The 11294-nt window shown below is 37.0% G+C and overlaps 1 protein-coding gene across 1 annotated transcript in view; it reads right to left on the bottom strand.

The window, feature by feature from the left end:
- The window catches only part of FAM63B (family with sequence similarity 63, member B), a 76597-nt gene that overhangs the window by 36632 nt on the left and 28671 nt on the right, over window positions 1–11294 (bottom strand). Inside the window, exons 4-5 of the mRNA XM_010836843.1 lie at window positions 10051–10115; window positions 3372–3530 (exon numbers count right to left, since the gene is read on the bottom strand). Coding sequence (XP_010835145.1) covers window positions 3372–3530; window positions 10051–10115 — 224 coding nt within the window. The remainder of the gene's footprint in view (window positions 1–3371; window positions 3531–10050; window positions 10116–11294) is intronic.

The raw sequence follows: 11294 nt of genomic DNA, 5'->3' as shown, positions 1-11294 counted from the left end.
AGAAAAACATCTATTTCTGCTTTATTGACTATGCCAAAGCCTTTGACTGTGTGGATCACAAGAAACTGTGGAAAATTCTGAAAGAGATGGGAATACCAGACCACCTGACCTCCTGACAGGAAGCACCAGTTAGAACTGGACATGGAACAACAGACTGGTTCCAAATAGGAAAAGGAGTACATCAAGGCTGTATACTGTCACCCTGCTTATTTAACTTATATGCAGAGTACATCATGAGAAATGCTGGGCTGGAGGAAACACAAGCTGGAATCAAGATTTCCAGGAGAAATATCAATAACCTCAGATATGCAGATGACACCACCCTTATGGCAGAAAGTGAAGAGGAACTAAAAAGCCTCTTGATGCAAGTGAAAGTGGAGAGTGAAAAAGTTGGCTTAAAGCTCAACATTCAGAAAACTAAGATCATGGCATCTGGTCCCAACACTCCATGGGAAATAGACGGGGAAACAGTGAAAGACTTTGTTTTGGGGGGCTTCAAAATCACTGCAGATGGTGCTTACAGCCATGAAATTAAAAGACGCTTACTCCTTGGAAGGAGGGTTATGACCAACCAAAAAATAGAGACATTACTTTGCCAACAAAGGTCCATCTAGTCAAGGCTATGGTTTTTCAGTGGTCATGTATGGATGTGAGAATTGGACTCTGAAGAAAGCTGAATGCCGAAGAATTGATGCTTTTGAACTGTGGTGTTGGAGAAGACTCTTGAGAGTCCCTTGGACTGCAAGGAGGTCCAACCAGTCCATCCTAAAGGAGATCAGTCCTGGATGTTCTTTGGAAGGCCTGATGCTAAAGCTGAAACTCCAGTACTTTGGCTACCTCATGCAAAGAGTTGACTCATTGGAAAAGACCCTGATGCTGGGAGGGATTGGGGGCAGGAGGAGAAGGGGACGACAGAGGACGAGTAGACTGGATGGCATCACCAACTCGATGCAGATGAGTTTGGGTAAACTCCGGGAGCTGGTGATGGACAGGGAAGCCTGGCGTGCTCAATTTATGCGGTCAAAAAGAGTCGGACACGGCTGAGCGACTGAACTGAACCATCCAGAGAATCACATTTATTGCAAGATAATTATTTGCAGTACACATATTCAAAGAATAGAAAGAATCAGCCAGTGCGAAGAGATATTTCACAGAAGCCTATGGATTTTAAGCTTTTACCTTGTTCTTTTTTCTTTCTCAGCATTAGAATCCTTCAGTCATGAAACAAGTAAGTAAAAATAGATAAAAAGCACAGCTTTGTGCAGACCAGAAAAATCTGATGAACAATTTGTATCCTACATTAGAGTATACTTTTCTTTAAGCATATGAATTCAACTGTTTGCCAGACAATATGCAGCTATACAGTCAGAGGGATGATTTGAATCCAGTTGATTAAGTTCCTTAGGCCACAAGTTCATTTTTGTCAAGAATCTAGGCTACCTGGCACTGCCATTTGCCAGGACACAACATGATTTACCTTGGATGATTCAGATGCTGGACATGTTTAGACTTTTCAGTGATGTTCTCAAGAGTCAGAGTGCCAAAATAAATAAACAGATGTCTGCTTACAGCAAGCCTTTCACTGCTCAGAAATACCAGTTATCTTTACCAAAGGACAGGGATGAAGAAACACTACCAAATCTTTGCTATATGATCTCTCTGTCTCTGTAGGTAGTACAAGCATGAATGTTTCATCAGTTAGTATTTACTGAGAATCTACTATGTGCCAGGCACTGTTCTTAACAATAAGAGCCTAGCCTTCACAAAACATACACTCTACTGGGAGATGACAGTCAATCAAGTAAATAAACAGTTCTAGATAATGACTTGGGAAAAGGAGGGTGACTAACTTCAACAAGGGAAGGCCTCTCTAACAAGATGATATTTGATCTAAGACCTGGATAATGAGACCAGAAATGGAAAGATCTGGGAGAACAATGTGTTAGGGCAGGAAAACAGTGTTCCACAGTGGGCAATCAGCTAGTACAAAAACCTGAGCTAGAAACGACTCTGTATATCTCAAAAATAGCAAGGCAGCTGGTGTTGTTGGAGGCCAGTAAAGAGGTGAGAGAATTATATAAGAGGCGAAGTTGGACATGAGGCAGAGTTTAGATTATGCAGTGTATCATAAAAATTCTAATAAAGATTTTATATCTTATTATAAAGAATGAAATAATGCCATCTGCAGCAACATGGATGATGGCAACCCAGAGATTGCCATATTAAGTGAAGTAAGTCAGATAGAGAAAGATATATGATATCACTTATACATGGAATCTAAAAAAAATGGTGCAAATTGACTTATTTACAAAACAGAAAGAGAGTCACAGATGTAGGAAACAAACTCATGATTACCAGGGCTGGAAGGGGAAGGGGGGATAAATTGGGAGACTGAGAGACTGACATATGTACACTACTTTATATAAATAAATTAGTAATAAGGGCCTGCTGTATAGTATAAAGAACTCTATTCAGTACTCTATAATGGCCTATATGGGAAAAGAATCTAACAAGGAGCAGATATATGTATAACTGACTACACGTCCCTGTAAACCTGAAACTAACACAAGACTGTAAATCAACTATACTCTAATAAAAATTGAAAAAAAAAAAAAAGATTTTGTATCTTATTCTAGTTACAATGGAGGCTTCTGATGAAAGGAGTAGGGTGCAGGGATAAAGGGGAGGGTTTATTTCACAAAGATCATTCTGAGTGCCAAGACAATTCACTGTGGGGAAGAATAATCTTTTCAACAAATGAGACTGAGACAACTGAACATCCACATGCAAAAGAATAATGTTGGATTCCTTCCCCAAACCACATACACAAATCAACTCAAAATGTATCAAACTCCTAAATGTAAGCACTAAAAGTATATACTTTATACTTACATACTTTATATATTATAAATACAGAAAAAACTCTTAGAACCCAGTAACAAAAAGACAAATAGCCCAATTAAAAATGGCCAAGAGACTTGCAGATATTTCTCTAAAGATATACAAATGGCTAATAAGAACATGGAAAGATAATCAACAACATTAATCATTAGAGAAATGCAAACAAATCCACAAGTGAGATACAATTTACACCTACTAGGATGGCTATAATCAAAAACATAGACAATAACAGGTGTTGCTGAGGATGTGCACTCAGCTCTGTAGCTGGCCTCTAACTCCATGAAATTATAGTCAGAAGTCTTGAGCAGATTTAGCAGTCTAGAGGACTGTGCTCTTAACCTCACAATGTGGCTAATTCCATGTAAAAACACAAAAATATAAATATCAGAAAATGTAAACCTAGATTCCTTTGCCAAATTAATAAATTTTTACTATATTTGTGTTCATATAATTTAAGATTTTGTACTTACCTGAGGGTCCACTAACCATCCATGATACAAAGGAATATCAAGAAGATCAAATACTATGCATTCTGGTGTATATTCAAACACTCGAACACCAGTGAATTTTACATTTACATCCAAGCCTGTCTGTAGTTTGTGCAACACTGCCATAGCATCACTCATATTCTGAAAATAGAAAGGGGAAGAGAAAAAAATGAGAAAAACAACGACAAAAAAAGATATTTAAATACAGGCACATTTACTATAAATTTTCCACTTTATCCAATTTATTCATCTTTTCCATTTTTATTATGAAGTACCTACTATGTTTAAGGGGCTTCCCTGGTGGCTCAGATGGTAAAGAGTCTGCCCACAGTGTGGGAGACCCAGGTTTGATTCCTGGTTTGACTATGCCAAAGCCTTTGACTGTGGATCACAACAAACTGTGAAAATTTCTTAGAGAGATGAGAATACCAGACCACCTTACCTGCCTCCTGAGAAACCTGTATGCAGGTCAAGAAGAAACAGTTAGACATGGACATGGAATAACAGATTGATTCCAAATTGGCAAAGGAATACGTCAAGGATGTATATTGCCATCCTGTTTAACTCACATGCAGAGTACATCATGTGAAATGCAGGGCTGGATGAAGCACAAGCTGGAATCAAGATTGCTAGGAGAAATATCAATAACCTCAAATATGCAGATGACACCACCCTCATGGCAGAAAGTGAAGAAGAACTAGCCTCTTGACGAAAGTGAAAGAGGAGAGGGAAAAAGTTGGCTTAAAACTCAACATTCAAAAAACTAAGATTATGAGTTCACGGCAAATAGATGGGAAACAATGGCAACAGTGAGAGTCTTTATTTCCTTGGGCTTCAAAATCACTGCAGATGGTGACTGCAGCCATGAAATTAAAAGACGCTTGCTCCTTGGAAGAAAAGCTACGACCAACCCAGACAGCATATTAAAAAGCAGAGACATTGCTTTGCCAACAAAGGTCTGTGTAGCCAAAGCTATGGTTTTTCCAGTAGTCATGTATGGATGTGAGAGTTGGACTATAAAGAAAAGTTGAGAGCTGAAGAATTGATGCTTTTGAACTGTGGTGTTGGAGAAGACTCTTGAGAGTCCCTTGGACTGCAAGGAGATCAAACCTGTCCATCCTAAAGGAAATCAGTCCTGAATATTCATTGGAAGGACTGATGCTGAAGCTGAAACTCCAATACTTTGGTCCCCTGATGTGAAGAGCTGACTCATTTGAAAAGCCCCTAATTCTGGGAAAGATTGAAGGCAGGAGGAGAAGAGGACAACAGAGGAGGAGATGGTTGGATAGTATCACCAACTGGATGGACATGAGTTTGAGTAAGCTCCAGAAGTTGGTGATGGACAGGGAAGCCTGGCATGCTGCAGTCCGTGGGTTGCAAAGAGTTGGACAGGACTGAGCGATTGCACTGAACTATGTTACAGGCATTAAATATGAGTTCTAAAGATAAAACAGTGGATAAAACAAAGTTCTTAATCTCATGGAACTAACAGTCTACTACTGAGAGAAAAATACATAAATTATAATATAAAGTTAAGTATTAGTAAGAAGAATTGGATAGGATAAAGATATACAGAGTGAGAGGGGAGAGGGATCTATGTTTAGACCAGGAAGTTCAAAGACAAAAGTTTCTAGTCAAAGAGAAAGGCCTCTCCTATTTCCAGGTATATTCCTAAAAGAATCAAAAGCATCATCTTAAAGAGATAGGTGTACACCTATATTCACTGCAGCAGTATTCACAAAAGCCAAGAGGTGCATGTAGCTCAAATGTCCATTAGGCAGAAAAATGGATAAAGGAAACATGTTTTATTTATATACACACACACACACAATGGAATAAAGAAGCAAATTTTATTACATGTTACAACATGGATGAAACTTGAGGACATTATGCTGAGTGAAATAAGCCACTGAAAAGAACAAATATTATGTGACTCCACTTAGATGAGATATCTAGAGTACTCAAAATTATGGAAATAGAAAGTAAAATGGTAGTTGTCAGGGGCTGGAGGGAGATCTGGGGAATTGTTCAATTATTATAGAATTTTAGTTTTACAAGATGAAACTATTTTAGAGATCTGTTACACAAGAATATAAATACAGTTAACATTACACTTAATGGTTAAGAGAAAAAAAATGGTTAAGAGAGTAAATTTTATGTTTTTTTAACCACAATTTAAACAAAAGAAAGAAAAAGAAATCAGCTATCAAGCCATGAACAGACATGGAAAAAATTTAAATGTACATTACAAAGTGAAAGAAGCCAATATGAAATGTATTGTATGATTCCACATGACACAAAACAATGGGAAAAGGCAAAACGATGGAGACAGTAAAAAGATCACTGGAAGAGGGAGGGATGTAGTGGCAAAGCACTGAGGATTTTTAGGGCAGAGAAACTATTCTGTATGATACTATAATGGTGATACACGTCATTATATATTTGTCAAAACCCAAAGAATGTATGGGAAGATCCCCTGGAGAACGGAACAGCTACCCACTCCAGTATTCTGGCCTGGAGAATTCCATGGACTATATAGTCCACTGGGGATGTAAAGAGTCGGACATGACTGAGACACTTTCAAAGAATGTATAAACACCAAGAGTGAACCCTAATGTAAACTATGGACTTTGGGTAATAATTCTGTATCAGTGTAAACGGTGGGAGGTGAAGTCTGTGAAAAAAAGGCTCAATCACAAAGGCTTATTGGTCAAATCAGAGTCATTCTGTCCACACCAGGTTTCTCATTAAACATGGTCATGTAAGTGTGTAATGAAGACTATTTTAAAACATGTTTTTCTTTTGAACTGTGGTGTTGGAGAAGACTCTTGATGGTCCCTTGGACTGCAAGGAGATCCAACCAGTCCATTCTGAAGGAGATCAGCCCTGGGATTTCTTTGGAAGGAAAGATGCTAAGGCTGAAACTCCAGTACTTTGGCCACTTCATGTGAAGAGTTGCTGCTACTGCTGCTAAGTCGCTTCAGTCGTTTCCGACTCTGTGCGACCCCATAGACGGCAGCCCACAAGGCTTCCCCGTCCCTGGGATTCTCCAGGCAAGAACACTGGAGTGGGTTGCCATTTCCTTCTCCAATGCAGGAAAGTGAAAAGTGAAAGTGAAGTTGCTGAGTCTTGTCCGACTCTTAGCGACCCCACGGACTGTGGCCCACCAGGCTCCTCCATCCATGGGATTTTCCAGGCAAGAGTGCTGGAGTGGGATGCCATCATTGGAAAAGACTCTGATGCTGGGAGGGATTGGGGGCAGGAGGAGAAGGGGACAACAGAGGATGAGATGGCTGGATGGCATCACTGACTCGATGGACGTGAGTCTGGGTGAACTCCAGGAGCTGGTGATGGACAAGGAGGCCTGGTGTGCTGTGATTCATGGGGTCACAAAGAGTCGGACACGACTGAGCGGCTGAACTGAACTGAACTGAACTGAAACATTTTAATATATTAAATATGGACAGAAGTATAGAGGGTATATTTGATGGAACAAATAAAATTCAATATAGAAAATTTGATAAAATTTTATTAGATCTATACTGTTAATCAGATACTGTGCTACATACTAAAGATATAAAATAGGCTATAGACTATAGCCTACTGGAGGGCTTATAGTAGAATGGCTGAACATGAAATAAACCCTTTTATATTACAATTAGGGACTCTCTGAAATCTGGAAAGGACAAATTTAGGTCATAAGAAAAGTTTTACCAGTTAACTTACAAAATTCTATCATGAGACAACACAGACTAAAAACAGAAATTAATCAAATGTTTTAAATTTATGAGTGAGGAATTTACAACAGGATAGCACTATCATAGAGTTTTTGGGTTTTTTCTAACAATTGTAATACCCTGAAACACTTATTTTCTCAGTCTTCCCTAAAGTTGAACCTTTGAAAACAATCAACTCACATTTTTTTCCTTTCTGTGTTTTAAAACTTTGCCTAAAGCCATAACAATGATGAATGTGGGAAAATATGAATGAATATGAGCCACTGTAGGACTGCAGTTTTACTACTACTGATTTTTTCTGCTATTTGTTAAATTCTTGGTTGCCAATCACCCAATTTTCTTCAAGGGGGAGTATAATTTCAAGTTTACACCTATATATATCTTCTACATTTAAAATAGATTATATAATATTAAAATCACTAAATTAATATAACTAATAACCTCCATAAAGAATAAAACTGATATAAATAAATCTATAAACAAAGAGTTTGAAAGAGTATTTTGCCATTTTGTTCCTAAATTCATATTATGATAATTAACATAAAATATAAATTAGGGAAGGGTGCTGATAAAAGGATCACTACTTCTTTAAAGCCAATAGTTCAACTGCTTCTTAGAATTTTTCTTAAACGTACTGTTAATGTGGTGAAATTTTAAATTTAAACATAAGAAATATTTAAAAAATATATTTGCAGTCATATAAAAATCTGTCATAAACACACAGTATTTTGTTTATATTGCAACTTCTGGTAAGGATTTTAAATCAGGAAGACTGAAGTTCTGCACTGGTCTTTTAAAATTTAGGCTTGAACATTTCTGCTCACACAAAATTATACAAAAAGATTATTGTTACATCATACCTGTGGAGCATTAAATACCAGCTTAGACTCAATTTTATCAGCTTGGCACTAACCCTGATGCTGGGAAAGATTGAGGGCGGGAGGAAAAGGGGACGACAGAGGATAAGATGGTTGGATGGCATCACTGACTCAATGGACATGGGTTTAGGTGGACTCTGGGAGGTGGTGATGGACAGGGAGGCCTGGTGTGCTGTGGTTCACGGAGTCGCAAAGAGTTGGACATGACTGAGCAACTGAACTGAACTGAACTGAACATACTATTCTCAAAATGAATGGTAATTCAATCACAATACCTTATAGTTTTAGAACTTATTTTAAACACGGTACTTTTTGTCTGACATGTTGATAAGAAATCCAAGTGGCTGTCAGTGTTTGTTTCAACTTTGAAACAAAACTTCCAGTCATTTTTCAAGAGTCCAGATCATCTCAATGGAAGCACATTCTGAGACTGCAAGACAAGACTTGAAACAAAGTGCTGGTATTATTTGCAAATACTTTGCACTCAAGATTTTCTCAAGTCTGTGCAACAGAAATGAACTAAATTTTGAGGTTGATATGAAACTGCAACTATGATCTGTAATTTCTAATTTCAAGTTTTTGTATTAATTACAATAGCCTTACCGATTTCAATAAGAACTGATACAAACTTGATAAATGATACAAGTTTAACCATATCACTTTACACTTATAAAATATTCACTGGCTTTATAAATTGAAGGTTAACATAAGATTTCATTTGAAAACAAGTTTCTACTGTGAAAAATGTTTGGAAATCCTTGCTTTAAGTAACGAATCCCAATAGAACTGAAATGACTTAGTATACCTATTTGGCTTTAACTACAGATTTCCTGGAGGAGAGCATGGCACCCCACCCCAGTATTCTTGCCTGGAGAATCCCATGGGCAGAGAAGCCTGGCAGGTTATAGTCCATGGGATTGCACAGAGTAGGATACAACTGAGGCGACTTAACACACACACAGATTTCCTACCTTACACAGTGATTCAATGTAACATACTAGCTTTTCGATCTTATTAGAACTAGATTATCTAACATTCAAATTCAAGAAATTTTGCAATATTGAAATGAGTTTTCTTTTTGCTATCTGGACACTGGTGAAAGTATGTAATAAGGGTTACTTTGAAAGTAAACTTATATAAAGGTTCCAGTGATATGTTTCTTCCCTAGCTGATACGTCTTCCACTGTAAGAACCTGTGTTCTTCTTGCCTTCTACTGTCAAACAAAGGAAGCATACTGAAGAAAATGAAGCTCTGCTTGCTTACTTCCAGCTCCAGTAATTTTGAGCCTAGTGGTCCCCTCATGTATTACAGAATAGTATCTCCAAAGAACATGCCAAACAACTTAAACACAGTCAAACAAAAGTTCCAATGATATGTTTCTTCCCTGGCTGATACTTCTTCCACTGCAAGAACCTGTGTTCTTCTTGCCTTCTTTTGTCAAACAAAGGAAGAATACTGAAGAAAATGAAGCTCTTCTTGCTTTCTTCCAGCTCCAATAATTTTGAGCCCAGTGGTCCCCACCTATATTACAGAATAGTATCTCAAAAGAATGTGCCAAACAATGTAAACATACTGAAACTATGAAATAGAAGATTTAGTCCTAATGGCATACTCTAGACATCATTTGCTGAATGATTTCCAAAATATAACTTAATTGTAAAATATAAACAAATGAGGGAAGATGCATCAATAACAAATTCACTTGAAAGTCAATTTTTTCAAGGAAAATACTAGGTCATGATTCTTCATAGGTGTGTAGAATGGTGTCCATATTTCTTTCTTCATGTTATATGGTTTAGTCACCAAGTCGTGTTCAACTTTTGTGACCCCATGGACTGTATATAGGTTCATATAAAAGAGAGATCAGCAAAGTATGACCTGTGGGTCAAATATGGCTATGGGCTGAAAATGGTTTTTACATTTTTAAAAGTGCGTAAAAAAAAAAGAAAACAAAGAATATGCCTGAAAAGCCATTGATAGTGACCAATGAATATATGCATAAGGGCAAATTACCTATTTTAATATAACAAAAATTGGGTTGTTACCTGCTCATAGTTTAAACGCTGAATTTCTGAAATTTCTTTTGGCTTTGTATCAAGCATGTAATCTCCTGTAAAAAGAAATTGTAAAGTTGCCTTTTAAAAATATCACTTTTTTTCTAATTATAAAGGTAATGTATTTAAATTATAAACTGTAACAATAAGTAACATAAAAAAGAGCCCCCACCCAATTCTATTCAGAGAAAATTATCAGAGAAAATCAATGTTAACTGTTAGCTAAGATCTTATATTTTTCTCAGTGTACATCCTATGTTTTGAATTTATTTTTCTTCCTTCATGAGCATCTTTCCACATCACTACAATAAAACTCTAAAAGGCTTTACAAAGTTTCACGGATATCAGCAATATAATTGTTACCCCAATACCTTTCCAAGAATGGGTGTTATCAGTCTTCTGAATGTTGTTTTTCTTAGAAGTAAACAAAAACTTTTTTGCATTTAAGAAATTGATATATTAGTGATTACTAGTAGGGAGAGGGAAAGGAGAAAGGCAAGAAAGTGGTATGGAATTGAGATACAAAGTACTACGTATAAAATAGATAAGCAACAAGGATATATTGTATAGCACAGGGAATTATAGCCACTATGGTATAATTTTAAGTGGAGTATAATCTGTAAAGATACCAAATCACTAGGCTGTACATCTGAAACTGTTGTAAACCAACTATTCACCCCTCCAAATTGATATCTTTTTATATATGTATTTTTATTTGGTATCACCTTTTTAATATATAAATGACTTTTAGTATACGTGACACTTTTTAAATATATGTAGCATCATTTTAATATATGCAGTACCTTTTGATCTATGTTTTGCTTTTTAAAATATATATTAGTTATATATACTTTTCTTCAAATTGCCTGCCTATACACCAAAATCACTGTAGATGGTGCAGCCATGAAATTAAAAGACGCTTACTCCTTGGAAGGAAAGTTATGACCAACCTAGATAGCATATTCAAAAGCAGAGACATTACTTTGCCAACAAAGGTCTGTCTAGTCAAGGCTATGGTTTTTCCAGTAGTCATGTATGGATGTGAGAGTTGGACTGTGAAGAAAGCTGAGCGCCAAAAAGTTGATGCTTTTGAACTGTGGTGTTGGAGAAGACTCTTGAGAGTCCCTTGGACTGCAAGGAGATCCAACCAGTCCATGCTGAAGGAGATCAGCCCTGGGATTTCTTTGGAAGGAATGATGCTAAAGCTGAAACTCCAGTACTTTGGCCACCTCATG

The sequence above is a fragment of the Bison bison genome, unplaced genomic scaffold (genome assembly GCF_000754665.1).
Source record: "Bison bison bison isolate TAMUID 2011002044 unplaced genomic scaffold, Bison_UMD1.0 scf7180017864066, whole genome shotgun sequence".
In the NCBI taxonomy this organism is placed as follows: domain Eukaryota; kingdom Metazoa; phylum Chordata; class Mammalia; order Artiodactyla; family Bovidae; genus Bison; species Bison bison.
The sequence above is the reverse complement of the archived record's forward strand: the minus strand, read 5'-3'. Positions and strand labels throughout refer to the sequence as shown.